We start from the raw sequence: 19,373 nt of genomic DNA, 5'->3' as shown, positions 1-19,373 counted from the left end.
GTGGCACAGAAAACACAGTATACACCTGCAGATGTGCCACACACACATATATAAGCAGAATTAGGTGACCTGTAACTTGGTTTATAAACAGTAACAGTTCTGACCTTGTTTGACTGTATCTACTTACTTTTGTCTGACTTTTTTCTACTGTTTCACCTGTTTGACAAGTTTGGACTCATAGCTGCCTTTGACCTCCTTGCTTGAGGTCTCACTTTGTCCTCAAGCAGTGATTCTGTGTGTTATGATGCCAACAATAGCAGCGTTTTGGACACAACAGAAAAAAAATTAGTTGAATTCCGTCCATTTTGCTTTTCAGCGTGTCGGCGGAGGTATGCGCCCGTGGAAACAGATGTACGCCGTGTTGAGAGGCAACTACCTCTGTCTATACAAAGACAAGAAGGAGGGGCAGGCTCATGCGAACTGCCAAGCCGTAGACGAGCCGCTGCCAATCAGCATCAAGGCCTGTCTGATTGACATCTCCTACAGCGACACCAAGCGCAAGAACGTGCTGCGGCTGACCACGTCGGACTGCGAGTACCTGTTCCAGGCCGAGGACAGAGAGGACATGCTGGCCTGGATCAGAGTCATACAGGAGAACAGCAACCTGGATGAGGAGGTAAGAACCGTGCATTCAGGCAGTTAATCAGTTATTGTGCAAAACATTGGCACGGGACATGGAACCTCATGCCAGAATCACTGGCACGAACATGAGTGGCATGAACGAGTTATTTAAAAGTACAAGTGCCTACAAACAGAATTAAAGAGTAGTCCAGACCTGTTGGAGAAGTCTCTGGGTGGTTCTGCATTGTGAGGGGTTTTTTATTTTCATTTTACTGGCATACTTTGGCATGGGATCATCTACAGTTGGTGAGGTGTCACTAGGACAGCTGCCTCAGGGCCTGCATGCAGGTCGCTGTCCAGGGGACGATCCTCTGTTATAACACTCGTTGGTGTAACATTACCTACAGTACTGCATAATATTCTATTGTCCATTCAGTGACTGTCTCGTCCTTTTGGCCTCCTCCCATCTAAGTCATGGCCTGCTTAAGCTAACTTGAGGTCAAATCATTCCTGTCTCATTTCTGTCACAGTACGGTGCAGCTGTGAGGACACACAGTTCACAGCTGCACTATTAAATATTCTCGAATTATTTCAGGTCTGCTAATGCTTCCACTGACGCTGCTAAATTTGTCATGTGATCTGCTGATTTCCAACGGTGATGTGAAGTTTTTATGAATGAAACTTGACCACAAATGGAGCAGAACAGGTAGCCCTATATAATTATATTAGAGGTATTATAGAGATGTCAATGATGCAAATAATTAGAGCTCAGTCGATTGACAGAACATTAACCTGCAACCGTTATGATAATCGATTAATCATTCAAGAGATTTTTATGTTGCCTCGGGTTTCAGCTTCTCAAATGTGAAATTTTTTTTTTGTTTTATATGACAGTAAATTGAAAATGTTTGGATTTTGGACTGTTGGTTGCTTGGGCTGCATTTTTCATTATTTCCTAGACCTAATGATTAATCGATTAATATAGTGTAACTGGCAGACTAATCGATAATGAAAACATAATCGTTGTCTAAAAATGTTCAAAATCTGAAGATCTATGATAAAATGGTGCACTGCAGAGTTTGAAATGAAGAACTTGGGTGAACAAACCTCATGGAAATAAGCCACAGGGCTGTTGATATTCACAGTAAGACCTGTCCCAAATGTAACATTATGCAGCACACTGGATATTTCTTGCTAAATGTTCACTCCACTGTGTCTTAAAATAAGCCCCCCTCCCTCCCCCATTAGAAACTTAAACCCATCTTTCCCCTCTTTTGAGGGTCTAACCACACTGTCCATACTGTGGCATTCCGAAGGTCTTACCTGTGTCACCTGATAGCAGCAGGTTACATAAAGATCCGTTATGGCCTGTTAGGGGGCTGAAGGGAACTGTTGCACCTGATGCCCTAACCATCATCTTTTGTGTCTTCATTTTGTCCTGCTCCCCTTTCCTTCCTCCCTCTTTTCTTTCTTTTTTTAGAACGCAGTCTTCACCAGCCATGACCTCATCAGCAGGAAGATCAAGGAGTACAACACCTTGATGAGGTAAGGCTGAAGGGAGGGGAAGGAGAGAGCTCAGGGAGGTCCTCACACTTTGGAGAGTGTCACACACAGTGTTGTGCAGTCAAAGCTCATGTAGCATTTGTGTCCTCGTCTCACCCAGCCCGACAGGCAGCAAGACCGAGCCGTCGCCCAAACCTTCTCGCCAGTCGCTGAGCATCAGACAGACGCTGCTGGGAGGCAAAGGAGAGCAGAAAGCAACAAGTCCACACTCACCCAAACCTGAGCAGGAGAGGAAGAACATGCACAAAGGTAGGAAAAGTGAAAGAAAAACATTTTATGTGTGAAACAGTTTCATTTCTTGTAACCACTCAGGTGGTCTTTTACCGGGGAAGAAATTCGCTGAGCCTAAACTATTATACTGTAAATAAGATCAGTAAATACAGTTCCTATTGTTATATTCACATTCCCTATTTATCATTTATAGGCAATATATAAAAAATGTATAAATGGTTTATAACACTCTAAAGTATAGCTGTAGGTATAAGATGAAGTGTTTCCTCCTGTGAAGCATCTGTAATAGATAATGAATGATAATGTATCATTGCACAGTTGTAATAACATAAAAAATAATATAATATAAAGTAATATTTTCATAGAAGTTATAAATAACACAGTAAACAACACAAAAACCTGCTTTTAAATAGATTGTAATGTGATAAACACTTTTTATGCAACATATAAATAAATATGGGGGTTAAAGTAAAGTGTTAACAATAAATCAAACTTGTGCGTTCTCATTGTACTTTATTTTGCACTGTGCTTACAGATGACACCAGCCCCCCTAAGGATAAAGGGACATGGAGGAAAGGCATCCCAGGGCTGATGAGGAAACCCTTTGAGAAGAAGCCGTCTCCTGGAGTCACGTTTGGAGTGAGGCTGGACGACTGTCCCCCTGCTCAGACCAACAAGGTCTGTACTGATTTCACTTGCAATAAAAATACACCGGTGCAGAAATCCTAATGCTTTATAAAGACATCATCGTCCTTAAATGTGATGTATGAAATTTCTTTCACTTCACTAAGATGCACTTGTGCCCTTTTTCTGCTCTTTTCTCCCCACAGTGATAACAAACTGTGTCCAACAACCTAAACATCTTCATTTCTATTTCCTGTAGTTTGTGCCTCTGATTGTGGAGGTCTGCTGTAAGCTGGTGGAGGAGAGGGGGCTGGAGTACACAGGCATCTACAGGGTCCCTGGAAACAACGCTGCCATCTCCAACATGCAGGAGGAGCTCAATAACAAGGGCATGAATGACATCGATATCCAGGACGATGTGAGTGGCACTTAATCGATCCGCTGCTGCTTTAATTAAACTCTCCTTGAAGTCAGTGCTGTCCCTAATGTGTTTGGAACAAATGTAACTGTATGCTAGGGTGAAGGATTGTTTAAAGCTGCAGTTGTCTAGACGTGTGTACACAGAACAGTAAGCTGTGTGTTTATACATTCTCCACCTGCCACTGATGATATATAAAAGATATAAAATATACCCATATTTATGTGTTGTCTTGGCATCCAGAGCAACATTTTGTGAACACAAAAGCATAATATGAACTGTGAAGTCTGTTCGTAGGCAACAAGCAACTTAAAGTTCAGTAATTAAAGCTTTCTGACAGTGAATGTGGCAAAATATTCTTCACAGCCTAGAACCTTTGTCCATTTTTTTCATTCCTTCTTCCTGTTCCTGTTCCATAGAAATGGAGAGACCTCAATGTGATCAGCAGTTTACTCAAGTCATTCTTCCGTAAACTTCCAGAGCCATTATTCACTAATGGTAAGTTAGTTTTCAAAGACCATGTCCACCATCTAGTGGGCAAAAGTGACAACTACAACCTTGAAAAATAACCTTGTTTTTGATCCACAGACAGATACACAGACTTCATAGAGGCCAACAGAATAGAGGATCCAGTGGAGAGACTCAAAGTGCTCAAGAGGCTGGTGAGTAGCTTTGACAGTTCATCATTTTACTTGTTTTTTTGTTTGTTTGTTTTTTAACCACCCACTCACACCATGTATTTGAGCTATAACCTCATGAAGTTCTTCTGAAATCCATCACAAAATTCAGACTTTGTCATCTTAGTTTTAAAAATTAGTCATCAGTTTGTTGGTAAATGCTTTTCAGTACAAACTAAAAAAAAATTTATATCATGTGCTGTTGAATAAAAGACACTTAATGTTTGTGTTGGTTAACCTGTGTCTCCACTGTTTCCTTACAGCTTCATGAGTTACCAGATCATCATTATGAGACCCTCAAGTTCCTCTCAGCTCATCTGAAAACTGTGGCTGAAAACTCAGAGAAGAATAAAGTGTGTTTTTTTTTTTCTTTTAAGCTGACATTAGTTCATATTAGAGAGTCACAAATTTACAACACACTTTATTTCTTGTGTTTCAGATGGAGCCCAGGAACCTGGCCATCGTGTTCGGCCCCACTCTGGTGCGCACCACCGAGGACAACATGACTCACATGGTTACACACATGCCAGACCAGTACAAGATTGTGGAGACCCTCATTCAGAATGTGAGAATCAGATCACTGTGTGTTCTTTCCACTGATCCTGATCCTACCTTATAAACAAATACTGAATCTCTCATGCTTCCTCTTTCCTCTAGTACGACTGGTTTTTCACTGAAGATGGAAATGGAGATCCAGTGGTGGGTACAGGCGTCACTGCCATAAGATTCTTTCCTTTCCGCTCTGTCCTGTCTTAGGTTTGACTTTGAGCTTCTTTAATTCCACTGAAAACACTATTTTGAATTTAGAAATTTTAGAGAAAGAAGTTTTAGGACTTTAGGACTTTGTGGATGTTTCTAACTACAATCTTTTTTGACAACATCATGGTGAATCTGCTCCTTAACGTGCTGCATTTTGCCCCCTGCAGACTGTGTCCAAGGAGGAGAGCGCGGTGGAGTCTCAGCCCGTGCCCAACATCGACCACCTCCTCACCAACATCGGCCGTACGACCACGTCGCAGGGTGAAGTATCAGGTAACGTGCTGCCTTTGGCAGACCAACTGTGTGGTGGGTTAACCTTTCTCTGGCCTTTTCTCTGCTGAGCGCTGCAGTCAGAGCGAGACCGGTGTTTAAACTAGCGACAGATGTTGATGATATAACGCTGCTTCTTCCCTAGGCCAAGCTTCCCCTTTGCTTCTTTGGCTGTTGCCACTAGATAGAAATGTCTATGGCTAACCATGAGTGGGGTCCAGTGGACAATTTATTTGCGTCACTCAAAAGATGCAATAAATTGTTATGTTTTTCATTTGCTTTAAGAGATCTACCCTCGCTCCTGTTTAAACGATAATAGACTTAGATCTCCTTTTTCTTTTTTAATCATCCCTTTGCCCCTTAATACCTTGTTACTGGGCTGTGTCCCCCTCCTCCCCCTTTATCCTGCCTACTGTTGCACTAACACGGCATGTTCTTTCCCACGTCAAATAAAGTAGATGTTTTTACAGTGAAAGGCGACCTCTGATTCCTCTGTCTCTAGTGAGGCTCTGTCGGGTGTCCTAAAGGCTTTCCCAGCATTCACACATACTGATCTTGACACAGGCCAAGTGGGAGGAGTCTATCACACCATGATGTCACTGATGGACTCTATAATGTCCGTGATGGACAGCTGGAACTGTAGGAAGAAGGAGGATTGTTGCCCCCAGTGTAGCTGCCTAGTCTGCAGGAACCCGCAGTTCCTTTAAAAGCACAAGAAAAGCCAAAAGGAGAAAAACAAAAACAAGCGTAAAACAAAGACACCGTGACGAAAAGGCGGAAGCGAAGCGGCTACACGGTACTGTACGGTGTCCGGTGTTGTGGGTTTTCTATCAGAGTATACCTAACACGGGCCGGTGCTACTGTCTGAAAGGCTCTCCGCTGTCTCTCCTCACTGTCCCGCAAGCTCGCCAACAGGAGAGATAGCATGGTATGGTTTCTACGTCACAAGTCAGTGTGCACCTGCGTATTGTGCCATCATCTGTATTGTAAGGGGTGTATAGGGGGGCTTGGCTATGTCACACAAACAAAACAAAAAAAACCAACAAATTTTAGTTTAGCAGATATGATTACAGAGCAGGTGAGGACTGATCATAGGTTTTCCTTGCTGACACTCTCTCTCTCATGTAGTGTCCACTTTCTTCATATAGCTAGCCCCTCTGTGACCCCCCTGTCACTTCTCTTTATTTTTTTTTGGTTTCTGTCATCACCATGTCACTGTTGTCATGGCAACTCATGTCACCACCATATATTGCTTTGTCAATTCAGCTATTAAGAAGTTTGCATAGTGTATCTGTAGGATTGGATATCAAACTCCAATATATTTTGTATTGATACACATGCGTCTGCAGTATTGACAGCTGGTGTTGAATAGCCAGACAAATATTTAATCTGTTTTATTTATTCTTCGACAGAATCACAGTTTTGTCAGTGTTTAAACAAATGGTTCCCAACTGAGAGGTCGAAATCTAAGAGGTTATGTGATGATTACCAGGGTAGAAAACGAGGAAAAACATAACTTAATTCAACACAAAGTTACGTTTATTTATAGACTCTAAAATCAAATAAAACATCTTAGGAGGGAATGTCATGAAAAACATAAACTCCAGGATTAAGCGTTCCTTTGTAGAAAACTGAGAAAATTCCCTGAAGTCGTAACCAAAAAAAATCTGAAAATGCACAAAGCTGAAAACAGCTGGTTTCCGTAGCTCATGAAAGGTTTCTAGATATAAACAGCAATGACAATAGGTTAAATTTGACTATTTCTTAAGACGAAACTGTCAGGAACCACTGGTTTAAACCACATTTAACATTTGAGAAATCTGGCTTCTCTTGTTACAAGAAAAAAATTATATTTCTCAAAGTTTGGCATCAGAAAAAAACTGTTTTATTATTGGTAGAGAGTCTCAGGAATCAGCATTAGCATTGAAACATTTAAAACAATCCCCAGCATCTGTCTGTGGTTTCAGATGTTCTCATCAGTAAACGCTACAGCAGGGTTTGTGTCCCTACATCCTTGTGTTGCATGGCACATGATCTGCTCCGCTGCTCAGTGTACTTGTTGTGTTCACGGCTGGAGTTGCACTCAGTATCACTACGAAAGTTGAGGGAAGATTAGACGTATCCATCCTTCACTCGATGTTCAGGTGTGTGTTGGGAAAGAACGTCACATGCCATGTAGACGTGGACCTGAGTGTAACGTAGCGCTCATCCGTCCCTGTGTGCTGCATGGCCTGTTGTCTGCTCACGTGTGTGCTCCCTTGTCAGTCTTGTCAATTGTGCGTTTTCACTCTCCACATCTCATCAACATGGTTCTCTTCTCCTTTTTTCTCCCTGAATCATTTCCACATGTTGCACTTCACGTGTTTATTGTTGTTGTAAAACCATCTAACGTGTCCCTCACTTCTCTCTTCTACCTACAGATTCACCAACTAGTGACTCAGCTAAATCAAAGGTGAGTGTATGTGTCCAGTGTTAACTCTTCTCAGGCCACTGCTAGTGTGGGATGAAGGGAGGGAGGTAGGTGGGAGGTAGGAAAGATCGCCTCCATCTCCAGTCAAAATCAGATAAACTTGCACAGCAAACAGTTAAAGCTTGTTTCACCCAAATCTCAACACCAGAACATTTTTACATTCATCTCTATTTGAGATGAATTTGAATTCATCTCTATTTGAACCATGCAGATGGTTGTTTATGTCTAAGGTTTGAGATGTCGCAGATTCAAAAAACTAAAACTTAAAACAATGTTCCAACAGTTCTTGGCTGTGCAAGACAAATGTTAACAATCAGAAGAGAAACACTATGTAGAGCTTTTCAAACCAAAAACAGCACAACAGTGTGATTGATTTAGGACTAAATTCTCTCAGTGTGAATCCTGTTACGACTCACATCTTAATGTAAGTCAGGCTGGAAATGATGCACGATACACTCACTTAGATGACATTTGAAGGGCCATTTTGTAATGATTTAAGTCCAAATTGAAAAATCTGATGGAACATTATCCACAGCAACAAGGAGACATTTACCTCCATTGTAACAGGTTGGGAACAGAAATCTTAAAATCTCTGCAAAGAAAACATATCTTCATGGCTAAATACTGCTACGGCTAAGTAAGAAAATATGTAGTCTAATTTGGTGAAACAACCCTTTAAGTGTTGTGCTGACCATTTAAATTCGACTATACACCCAGTGAGCCACAGCTTCATTAAAAGTCCAAAGTTATTCCTTAATACTTGTGTGAAAAGCTCAGGATTTTGTAGTGATTTGACATAAAATAGAGAAAATAATTCAAAATGTGCCGATAGCAAAAGCAGCTTCCTTTCGTCATTGCATTGCTGTCAGCGTGGCTGCTTCTCCTCAGCTTTATCGCTACATCCTGCCAGAGCTCAGGCTCATGCAGGGATGCTTCAGTTCATCCTGTGCTGCTGCTGCTTCTGCTTTAAAGCCGGCATGGAAACAATAATGTGCTCCCTGTTATTGACGCCTGTTAATGTTCCTCTCTCTGTCCACTTCTCTGGTTTGTGGTGCTTCATAGGAGCAGGTGGAGTACAGATTTAAGTTTCCAGACAGGGGTGAAGGGTTTTTGTTCTCTTTTATATGCTCCCTCATGATTCCCAGCATCAAAAGATCTCATTCTGGCTTCCTCCCACTCTCTCTTTGTCCCTCCGTCTTTCTCTTTTCTCAGGGTTCCTGGGGCTCAGGGAAGGACCAGTGCAGCCGAGAGCTCCTGGTCTCCTCCATCTTTGCTGCAGCCAGCCGCAAAAGAAAGAAGTCAAAGGAGAAGCCGCAGCCTAGCAGCTCAGATGATGATCTGGATTCTGTGTTCCCCAAGAAGGAAATCCCTGGCCAGAAGCCGAACCACCACCTCCAGGCTGAGGCGCTGAGCGAGGCTCGTTCTAGCTCCAATGCGAAACCAAACGTGAAGCAACAAGTTCGGGCAGAGGAGAGGAAGGAGAATGGGAGAACTGTGGAGCTGACACCTAAAGCCAAGAGAGAGCACAGGAACTCCTTATTCCTGAAGGAGAAAAATCCACCCAGGCACTCATCACCTTCCCCCTCCCCGTCCCCAAATATCTCTGGCTCTCCGAACATCAGCTACCAAACAGTTCCTCAAGGGAAGTCCTCCCTGTCCGATCCCCCATCTCAGCTGGATGAAAACACCTCAGACCTCGGGACCCTGAGCTCCGGAGCATCAGTGCCACGGTCAAGACCAAAAAAGTGGACGGCAGGAGCATCCCCTGACCTTCCTGCAGGAGCGTGTACCGGACTGGGAGCAGGTGCAGGAGCATCCGCTGGAGCAGAAGTGAGCTCCATCACCTCGGACTACTCCACTACCTCTTCCATCACATTCTTGACCGGAGCAGAGTCCAGCGCACTCAGTCCAGAGCTGCAGGGCGGCGAGGAGGCAGATGATGAACGCAGTGAGCTCATTAGCGAGGGGCGACCCATGGAGACGGACAGTGAGAGTGACTTCCCGGTCTTTGCTCCAGGCGGTGGCAACAGCCAGTCCACGCCCTGCCCAGAGCAGAGTCAGGAAAAGACTGAAGCAAGAGGTGGTGGTGCAGCAAAGGAGGGGAACACCACACCAAAACTGGAAGCACGGCGCCTCTTTCCATCACACAGGATGATTGAGTGCGACACCCTCTCCAGAAGGTGGTCCCTAAGACAGAAAACTGACAGTGAATCATCAGTGGAGGGTGTAGCGGGGAGTGGGGAGCGCAGTGAAGGCAGGGCAGAGTCTTCCACACGTTTGTCTCGAGTCCTGGAGGTGATGAAGAAAGGGCGATCCACGAGTAGCCTCAGCTCATCTTCACGCAGCGAGTCGGAGCGTCCCGAACCAGCCTGGCACCTTAAGATCACCGAGCGGCTGAAATTCAGGTTACGAACATCTGCTGATGACATGTTCACCCAGAAGAACCGAGCTCCAGAGGCTCGCAGCAAGAAGAAGAACATCCGGCGGAGGCACACCATGGGCGGGCAGAGGGACTTTGCAGAGCTGGCAGTCATCAATGACTGGAGGGAGCAGGGCGGGGTGGACCAGGCGGCTGACCTGTCGGCTCTGGACCGCCTCAAGCCCAGATGCTCCTCCGAGGACTTCACCATCCGGGACTGGATCGCCAGAGAGCGGTGCAAAGGCTCCGAATCGAGCGTAGAGGTCGCACCAAAAGCCGTCCCCGAGGATGATCATGCAGAAGTGCAGGACGTCGCTCCCGCAAGACCTCCACCTTCTGCGTCCACAGGCACACAGCCGCTAGCAGGGGAGCACGTTAACGGCAGTGGGCTACAGGGCAAAAACAAAGCGTCCCTCGGGGCAGACGCTCACCCACACAAACTCTCTGGAGCACAAGTTGTCCGTTCACGGTTCTACCAGTATCTGTGAGACGGCAAGAGTGGATCTTGTCTCGTGTGTCTGTGAGGACAAACAAAAACAGAATGAATGCGTAAATGTACGACTGTGGGTATTAGCTAAGGTTACTGCACAATATTTTTTCTACAAAGTATACTTTATGTATCTACTGTACATACTGTGTATAGGCTTCCATGATTGTTACTGAATAATGCTGAAGAGATGTTTATGTGTGTAATTCCACTGACTCGTTGGCCATACTGGAACAGACACAGATAAAACACGGACTTCCTCCTTCAAGACCGAACCCTACTAATGCAAGAATGTGACTTTGCTGTTGACATGTGATGTTAACAGGACAGAAATGGATTCTGAGGATTGTTACACAGCACTAATGAAACATGAAGCAGTCAACTTGACTCTTACTGAAGAATGAAGGAGGAAACCTTTTTATTAAGGAATCATGGTTCAGTTCTTCCTATTATAAACGGTATGAAGAATGTATTACTCGCTCCTTTTTTGGACTAACACTAGTTGCTTGTGACAATATTGTCATTTTCAAAACAGTTTTTTTTTTTTTTTGTTTTTTGCTTGTACTTGAAGTATGTGGGTATAATGGAGGGCTGCTTTCTGAGCTGGGTGCTGTGGGGAAGTTCGTTTTTTCACAGTACAGTCACAACAGCCAGATATTAGCTTGAGGGACTGGAGGGTTATTATTATAGTTTTATCAAATAAAGACTGAAAAACAGTAATGAAATGCTGTTACTACAGTATGTAATGCTTGGTACAGTAGTTTTTATTTCCAAACTTTGTCAAGTTATAGTCCAAAAAGTGAGTTTTTACATGTGTTTTTATCTCAAGAAGAAAAAGTGCCTCATTTTGTTTTGTTTTGTTTTTTTAACTGTTTTTACCAACAGTTGTTGAGACAAGAAAGAATTGAAAACATTTTTAGGGGAGAATAATTTCACAGGCATTCCACAGATCTTTTTTCCTGTTTAGTTAAACTCAATTCAAATTTATGTCAGTGTTTGTTTCATTATAGTTTTGCTTCATTTCCCCCCCCCCTGTGTGTTTTTCAGTGCAGTAAAATGCATGGGCGCTTAAACCTGGGAGAAAAAGAAACTACAAAAAAACTACAAAAAAAAACAAAAAAAACTACAAACTTATCTCTGAAACTGCATGAGACAATGTTTTCCTGAACATCTCGCCTGTGTACAGCAGAACATTGGTGCAATGCTCTCCCTCAACAAACACTGGAAATAAATAATCTTTATTAGATTCTCATGTCTGTCTGGTCTCATTATTTTATACACCTGCAACATCTGGAATAGGGTTGCACGATCTTATATAGAGTCTGAGCAGCTTATTGTCACCCTGTCAAAATGCCAATAATAAATAATAAAATGATAATAAACTTGTTCTTAATCTTTGCCAAATTAGAATTAACTTTAGACTTAATGTGTGGTTGACAGCTGCTTGTGTCATGTTGAGATGTTAGAAATAGATCATGTGACTACAACCTGACAATCTAGTGTAACTTTTCATGGTCAAGAGCACAACATTGTAACATCGTTATAAAGTAATTATTCATTAATAACAGGAATGAGTTCTAATGCAGATACACTTTTCTTAAGCTATTTTTATGCTCTAATTCTGTTGCTTTTACCTAAGCACTGGATGGAAATTGGTAAAAAAAAAAACAACAAAAAAAAACAAACACTATTTTTAAATTGTTGAGACATTTAAAACTACAGTCCACCAGTTAGTTTAAATAATAAGTTCTGGAATTAGTCCAAGTATTATTGATATAATAAATGTGATTTGTTTTCTTTAAGATCTATTACCAGTCTATAAAATAGTCTTTTTCTACCACATATGTTGGTGGGTGGATATGTTGTGGGCCAGAGACTAAGTCTGAGCTTCCACCCCAACACTGGTCCTCCAACTCAAATACACAACTGCTGAGGTCCCAGTAAGCTCAAAAACTCACTGGAGACGGACAGAGAGCAGTGCAATAGAGAGAGAGAGATAAAACCGAGTTGGCTTCAGAGCCAAACTGAACATACAATGCCTAAACTACATCCTTTATACTGTTCTCTTAGGTGGAAGATCCACCTTATTTTCTAGAACAACCAATGTTTGCCCAGGAGACAATGATGCCACAAAACATTCCCGAAGGCCTGCCAACTACTTGTAAGCCTTCAGTATTGCTACCAAACCTGTTTTAATGGGATTAGTAAGTCCCCAGCTTTCTCTGCTTTTCGTCTCCATTATTTCCAGGGGTTTTCTGTCTCTATTTTTAAAAACTTTATGCTAATCAAGTCACAAACTTACATAATTTAATCATTAAAATAATCACAAATAATATTCCAGTGCATAGATAGATCTGATATATCTTACAGTATATGAAGCACATCTTAATCATTTTAGATCACATAACACATTGCAGGATGTATTTTGATGTTGTTTGATCATTTCATATTACTTTGTCTATTTGTCTATTACACATACAGCGTAATTATTATAAGCAATAGAAAACATAACCAAGTATAGTCTGACAGTAGCCAAACCTAAATTCTGCACATAATAAATCAGTTGATGAATATATATATATATATATATATATATATAGGCCACATATAGATGATTTCTGACATACAGCGCAGGAGATTTTAAGATTCAGTCTCTGTTTCCAATCAGTATGTGAGGTGTCAGTGGTCGGAATATAACCCTGTTTCTTTGGGTTTCTCAAGAGCCTGCTGACAGTTTTTTGCACCTACTTCAAAATATTAAATAGATTTTGGTTAAACTTGGAATAAAAAGATGTGGATTACTGAACAAGAAGATGAAGGATTGAATACGCCTTTCTGTGACAGATGAGTTGAGAAAGACTTTATATTCTACAGTTACACACAAATGACATTTAAATAGGTTTGGAGGCTGATTCAGATTTTATAACTCAGTTATTTGCACCTTTGAGTGATTTCAGCCACAAAGAAACATTCCTACCATGTTTGTGCCTCTGTAACTGATTAACTATCTTTTCATTCCGCTCATTCCGACTTGTTGGTTGTATAATTTAAAGACTTGGTTTTCAAAGCAGACCAGGATTACAAGTCATCAAAGGGGCCTCATTTTCAGGCTTGTACACAAAAACAGAAACACTTTCAGTCCCAATACTCATCATTTCTAAACAGTATATAAACATGTGAGGGACGGTTTATAACATAAGTCAAAACTGCTGCATAAACAGATAATGAATGACAATATAATAAAACTAAAAACAATAACAACATGAAATATTTCTTCACGGGAGAAGTTATGACTGTATAGTTGACTGTACATTTGCATTTTTAAATTCTACAATCTACTTACAACTACATTATGCACTTCAAACACAGCTGCTGCTGTTGCTGCCTGAGTAGAAATTGATTGTTTTGGTTTTTTTTTGTTCTACTTTGGCGTCACCTGGTGGTAAAATCAGGAAATACACAATGGCAGACAGGACTTTTCCTTTTTAACAAAAACTTTTACAATAATATTTTGCAAGATGCTATAATCACAAGATAAATGTGAATACAACTCTTGTCTTGATATGCTTTACGCACAGTTATGAAACATTCTAAACAAATTCAATGACTTATGATACATAATAATAATAATAATAATACATAATCACCTCTATCAATGCTTTCCATGAAAGTAAATAAGGGAGTGTGCACTGCTGAAAGGAGCACACCCAAATTACTGTGGGGCCTGCCTGAATGAAATATCTAACCCTTCACACAGTGTCTGCATTTTCACTATTGTGTGTATGTGTATGTGTGTGTGTGTGTGTGTGTGTGTGTGTGTGTGTGTGGGAATGTGCGCATGATGACAATTACCTAACGAGCTGCCTCGTGCTGTCAGAGTGACGTAACATGAACACACTTGCTCTGTGTTTGCCCCAGCAGCTGATAAAAACTGTGTGTGAGAGTCTGGAGCTCTTCAGACGTTAAGGAGCTGCAAGCCTCAGACCTCCACCTGACACTGGCCTCAGGTAAGAAAGTTTCACTCATGACCTGTGGGAATTAAACTAAACAGCAGCATGTAGCAGATGAGGGATTATGCTATAGTTTCATGGTATATTTATGTTTGGAATACGGTTTTTTAGATAATACTCCTTTCAGTGATTGTTTTCTGCTTCATACCAGACTTCACGTTTTGCACGTGGTTTTATCTTCTGTGGTCCTGAATTAGTGTTTTATTGAAATATATCATAACTATAGGTATTACTTTAAAATCAAAGGCTAAAATCCTGTAAGATTTTTTTATATATAGCTACGTATACTGCTGTAGTTGTTGTTAAACAACAATGTAGCGAAGAAGCTGACTGGCCAATTTGAAGATACAGGTGTTAAACCAGAAGAACAGGTGTGGCAACACGTGATGCCGTGTGAGGAGACAAAAGATGCCTCTCGGTGGCCAGAGACACGGCCGTTCCTCCACTGTTATCTTGCTGTAAACAACAGTGAACCCCCAGTCAAGCATTTGACGTCTCTATAGGGAACAACAGAAGCTAAAATGTAAATAATTTCAGGTATGCAAATGTTGCATCTCAAGTGCTTTGAGTTTCAACTACAATAATGTAGTAACCCTTTACAATGAAGTTATCATAGCCAGCCGACAGAATCATATACGCACACATTCAGGCCTTTTTCCACACCAACTAGCCTACACTTAAACTGACTCTGGACAACATTATAAATAAAAATAATTATAGTTCTTTGACAGTGTGGCTGTGGTCTACAGTTAATATTTTGCCATCGTCAACTAAAAAATTACCACAAAAAAGCTTAAATAATACAAATCAAAACCTTTAAAATAAGGATTATGTAACTTGAAATATGCAACAAAAAGATAACTGCAAATTTAAAATGGCAAATTTGTTCCAGCAAAATCCAAAAACTATTAAACCGAGAGTTGATTAATTTGAAAGTTTTCTCAAACCTTTTTAATCATTTCTGGGGGAAAAGCTTCATTCAAACACATTTTCACAGTTTATATATTCTGAACATTCAATAATTTCTAACACTACGATGTAGTTCAAAGTGAGAATAAGCACATTTCAATTTGTCAACTATTTGTTGAATAGATAAATTATTATTATAATTTCTGCTTGAATAGAAATGCATGATCTGTTTCTACAGCAGCATCCAGTTGGTATGGTTTTGGTGTGGTATAGTATGTTCCTTGCAAAAATGTGCCCTTTCAAAATCAAACAATGGACAAAGCTCCCCTGTGCCCCTGAAGGAACCATGTCTGCTGCCTACCTTCTCCTCCTGCTGCCCCCTCTGGTGTCGGCACAGACCTTCCACTGGGGCCCCTGTCCTACACCCAAAGTACAGCCCAACTTCAACCTCCAACAGGTAACACATGCATAGATCAACACATTGTGTGTGTGTGTGTGTGTGTGTGTGTGTGTGCGCGCGCAGAATGAATAACAGCTTCTCTCTGGAACAGTACCTGGGGCGCTGGTATGAGATCGAGAAGCTCCCTGCGTCCTTCGAAAGAGGAAAGTGCATCGAGGCGAACTACGCCATCAGGAAGGATGGTACCATCCGGGTGCTGAACTCCCAGTTCTAGTGAGTGTCCATCAGCACTTGGGCCAGATGTTTGTGTTTCTTTGGGCTCAATAAACACCTGGTTCCTTGGCCCAAGTCCGGCCCATACACAGCATGACTGACTGTCAGATTCTGGACCAATTCTGGCGCAGACACATTAAATATCAGCCCAGATGTGGAAGCGTATGGGCCAGACTCGGGCCGACGAACCAAACGTATATTATTTTTTTGCAACTAAACAGTCAATGCAAAGTCTATGTTCCTCTGTCTGCACACACGTTTCAATGGCCAAACAATGCACACACCTCAGGGCGTTGGGCGCCGAGCGGTAAACCCCACGATCCACTGCTCCACCGCCGGATTTGGCATCAGCATTGCGGCCGACCCTGTCCTGCAGACGCCCTCCAACATGCAGGAGAAATTAAACAGCTCCCGACTGCTCCCAATACAGTCCGTGTCATTTCCCCACAGCTGTGCATCGAGGTGAATAAAGTCCATTTCCAAGAACAGGCAAACACACCAAGAGCGTCTGAGTTCAGCGCCAAGGCGGCCAAACACTCCGCGCTTCCGGAGACCAACACCTGACGCCAACAGTACCTGAGTGTTGGTAAAGGCCACAGCGACGCCCAGTGTATACACAGAGAATAACAATGTCGTGGCTTTCCCAGCACATTTGTATTCATCTAAAATACTCTACCTGAATAAAACAGATGTCATACTTTCATCTTCTGGATAGAAGTGCTGGTTATACTGGTCACCTGGATATCAAGAAACAAGAGAGTAAATTAGGGTCATGTGGACTGAGTGGGTGCTTCAAGGCCTGGGGGTCAGTATGAGGTATGTTTATTATCGAAGAGAAGAAACACAGGAGAACCTATGCCTTTTGTGTACTGGAAACTGAACACTCTTTATGATGAAAGATGATAGAGAATGAGTCTGTCTTCTGAGTGTTTGACTTGAATTGTTATTGTCATTAAAAAAAATCTTGTTTGTTCCTAACGTAGGATGTAATTTGATCCGTCATATTTCTTCAATGAAGTTAAAGTTCAATCATTTCTCTCTCTTTTTTTCCCTTGTGTCTCAGTAAGGACAAGGTGAGGGTAGCAGAAGGGACAGCTGTGGTTCAGGACCTGGGAGAACCTGCCAGACTTGGAGTCAGCTTCTCGTACTGTGAGCAATCTTTCTCATTTTTACTCTCTTCATCATCCTTGTTTTTGTCATTGCTACGGCTCTTAGACTTGTCTTGCTTTCTATTGCTATAAGGTTTTTATGAATAATAATGTTTCCAAGAATTATAGGTATTAGATCATTACATAGTTCCTTATAAAACTGAACAAAAGGACAGAAAAAAGTTACTTAATTTTTTTTTGTATCGCAGACAGCAGCCTTTCCACTGATCATTGAGATTTCTGGTTAAAGAGTTCACATACCTCATGAATGACAATATTATTGGATAATACATGACACAGCAGCCTCACTGCATTTGTAATGTCAATAACAATGAGCCTGTCTGTCTGCGAAAGCCTTGCATCAGTATTTAGATCTCAGCAGATGTTTGTGTCCTTTTTAGCCGACTTGAGTGTTGGACAGCTCTTAAGGTGACAAGGTTCAAATCTCAATGTGAATGTAGATTTAAGATTTTAAAATGATGATGGATTGTCCATCAGGACTCAGTGCTTGGTCCAGTTTTATTTTTTTATCTATAAGCTACTATCTACACGCAAGATAAATCTATATGCAGACGATACCTGCTTTTATTTTAGCTCTGTCCTGATAGGAAATCTCTCTAAGAACTGTGGTCCTTATACAGATACATGTCTCATTGCATTGATTTTAACTTTTCTTCTAATCATCATTTTCTTTTTCTCTCTGTGATCTTTGCTCCCAGTTACTCCATACAGCCCATACTGGGTTCTGACCACCGACTACACTAGTCTGTCTGTTGTGTACTCCTGCACTGACATCCTCCGCCTGTTTCGCGTAGAGTACGCCTGGATCCTTGGCCGGTCACGCTTTCTGCCACCAGAGACAGTGCGGTATGCAAAAAACCTGTTGACCAGTGAAGGTATCGACCTGTTCAGGATGAAGGCCACAGATCAGACAGGCTGCAAGGATAACTAGGGACTGATTGAAACTCCCAGTCACTGCACTGTAACCGTGCACAGTGGGTGTGGCAGGGCTTGACACTTGAATATTAGGGCTGTGCAGTGTATTATGAGCATATTTTGATCATGATACTGTTACAAGAGAATGCAGTTTTTGGTCAGACAGCAAGGTGGTTCAGTCAAACAAGGTGTTGTACATCTGCATCGTAATGTTTTGGCTTTTATTTTATTTTTATCTTTTCTTATTTTTTACATTTTAGAGATGTTAAAAAATAGTTTATGGGAAGAAAAAATAAAATGTAATGATGCAGTTTTAAAATAGTTATCATGTTTATTGAAACTCATTTTGTATTCTACCAATATTGCAAATCTCTTTTATATTATTTTTCCAGCATCATCCATATGTCCTCATGTTGTAACTGCTCCTCATATTGCTGACAGAGTACAAGCATATATCCTCAAAACCTTCAATCTGCAGTGTTTATCTTTTTAAAATATATTTTTATATTTTAATTCCATAGCTGCACAGTCTTTTAAAGATGGGGAAACTTATTGTGTAAGACTCACATCAACACCTTCTCACTAGTTATCATATCATATATCCTCTCTATATATTCTACAAGTGCATCTCTTATTATTTACTATAATGTATTCCATAATTAATGAAACAAGCTTGCTCTGGAAAAAAACTTTGGGAAGGTTCTCTGTATATTAAAGATGTATTCATCAAGCAATTATTTTGGTCATTTGTCATTTTTCAACTGTCGAACAGCAAAAGATGAAAGTACTTGGGCTGCAGCTATTATTTTCATTACTGATTAATGCAGATTTTTTTTCTCAGTCATTTATTTTGATCAATAAAATGACAAAAAAAAGAGCAAAAAATGTCATTTATTATTTCTCAAATCCTGAGGTCATGTCTCCAGATATCTTGTTTTATATGACCAACAGTCACAAATACAAAGCAACATACCACTACACATTGTGTACATAGTACACGCAATGTACAGTGTCACTGCACTGGATCCTCGTCCGTGGAAAGCAGCAATGTGTGCATCTTTATAAAGTCTCAAGCAACACAACAATACAGAAGTTTGACAGTTAAGTGTATATATTGCTAAGCAAATGATTGTACAGTGCGTTCTCAGTATTGACATCTTATTCTTACCTAAGAGCTTTTAGAAATCTTATATCTTGGTCATTCTTAAGTCACTATGA

At 41.2% G+C, this 19,373-nt stretch overlaps 2 protein-coding genes across 10 annotated transcripts in view; both read left to right on the top strand.

Annotated features, from left to right (window-relative positions):
* The window catches only part of arhgap21a (Rho GTPase activating protein 21a), an 80,574-nt gene extending 68,849 nt beyond the window's left edge, over window positions 1-11,725 (top strand). For all 8 annotated transcript variants that reach the window (XM_071484696.1, XM_071484695.1, XM_071484694.1 and 5 more), the window contains 13 exons: window positions 317-616; window positions 2,042-2,106; window positions 2,225-2,373; window positions 2,891-3,033; window positions 3,239-3,397; window positions 3,817-3,895; window positions 3,986-4,059; window positions 4,338-4,427; window positions 4,514-4,639; window positions 4,732-4,773; window positions 5,001-5,106; window positions 7,524-7,555; window positions 8,786-11,725. In XM_071484696.1, coding sequence (XP_071340797.1) covers window positions 317-616; window positions 2,042-2,106; window positions 2,225-2,373; window positions 2,891-3,033; window positions 3,239-3,397; window positions 3,817-3,895; window positions 3,986-4,059; window positions 4,338-4,427; window positions 4,514-4,639; window positions 4,732-4,773; window positions 5,001-5,106; window positions 7,524-7,555; window positions 8,786-10,480 — 3,060 coding nt within the window. In that variant the 3' untranslated portion in view covers window positions 10,481-11,725. The remainder of the gene's footprint in view (window positions 1-316; window positions 617-2,041; window positions 2,107-2,224; window positions 2,374-2,890; window positions 3,034-3,238; window positions 3,398-3,816; window positions 3,896-3,985; window positions 4,060-4,337; window positions 4,428-4,513; window positions 4,640-4,731; window positions 4,774-5,000; window positions 5,107-7,523; window positions 7,556-8,785) is intronic.
* Window positions 11,726-14,227: 2,502 nt separating this feature from the next.
* Window positions 14,228-18,889, top strand: apodb (apolipoprotein Db). Of its 2 annotated transcripts, none has more exons than XM_071484685.1 (5): window positions 14,228-14,486; window positions 15,637-15,855; window positions 15,950-16,071; window positions 17,135-17,220; window positions 17,939-18,889. In XM_071484685.1, the coding sequence occupies exons 2-5, from the start codon at window positions 15,652-15,654 to the stop codon at window positions 18,169-18,171; spliced, it is 645 nt and encodes a 214-aa protein (XP_071340786.1). In that variant the 5' UTR covers window positions 14,228-14,486; window positions 15,637-15,651; the 3' UTR covers window positions 18,172-18,889. The 2 variants fall into 2 exon arrangements, with proteins under 2 accessions (XP_071340786.1, XP_071340787.1); XM_071484686.1 differs by having other exon boundaries at window positions 14,240-14,486; window positions 15,740-15,855.
* Window positions 18,890-19,373: the final 484 nt, after the last annotated feature.

Source organism: Trachinotus anak, unplaced genomic scaffold (genome assembly GCF_046630095.1).
Source record: "Trachinotus anak isolate AG129_WGS33_773 ecotype Australia unplaced genomic scaffold, CSIRO_AGI_Tana_v1 ptg000009l, whole genome shotgun sequence".
Lineage (NCBI taxonomy): Eukaryota > Metazoa > Chordata > Actinopteri > Carangiformes > Carangidae > Trachinotus > Trachinotus anak.
The sequence above is the reverse complement of the archived record's forward strand: the minus strand, read 5'-3'. Positions and strand labels throughout refer to the sequence as shown.

Bases quoted from the DNA above. Each gene is read 5' to 3' on its own strand.
- apodb (XM_071484685.1), top strand. From the start codon at position 15,652: ATGGTTTTGGTGTGGTATAGTATGTTCCTTGCAAAAATGTGCCCTTTC. The intron at 15,856-15,949 runs GTAACACATGCA...TCTCTGGAACAG, and splicing joins CCAACTTCAACCTCCAACAG to TACCTGGGGCGCTGGTATGA. The intron at 17,221-17,938 runs GTGAGCAATCTT...CTTTGCTCCCAG, and splicing joins TGGAGTCAGCTTCTCGTACT to TTACTCCATACAGCCCATAC.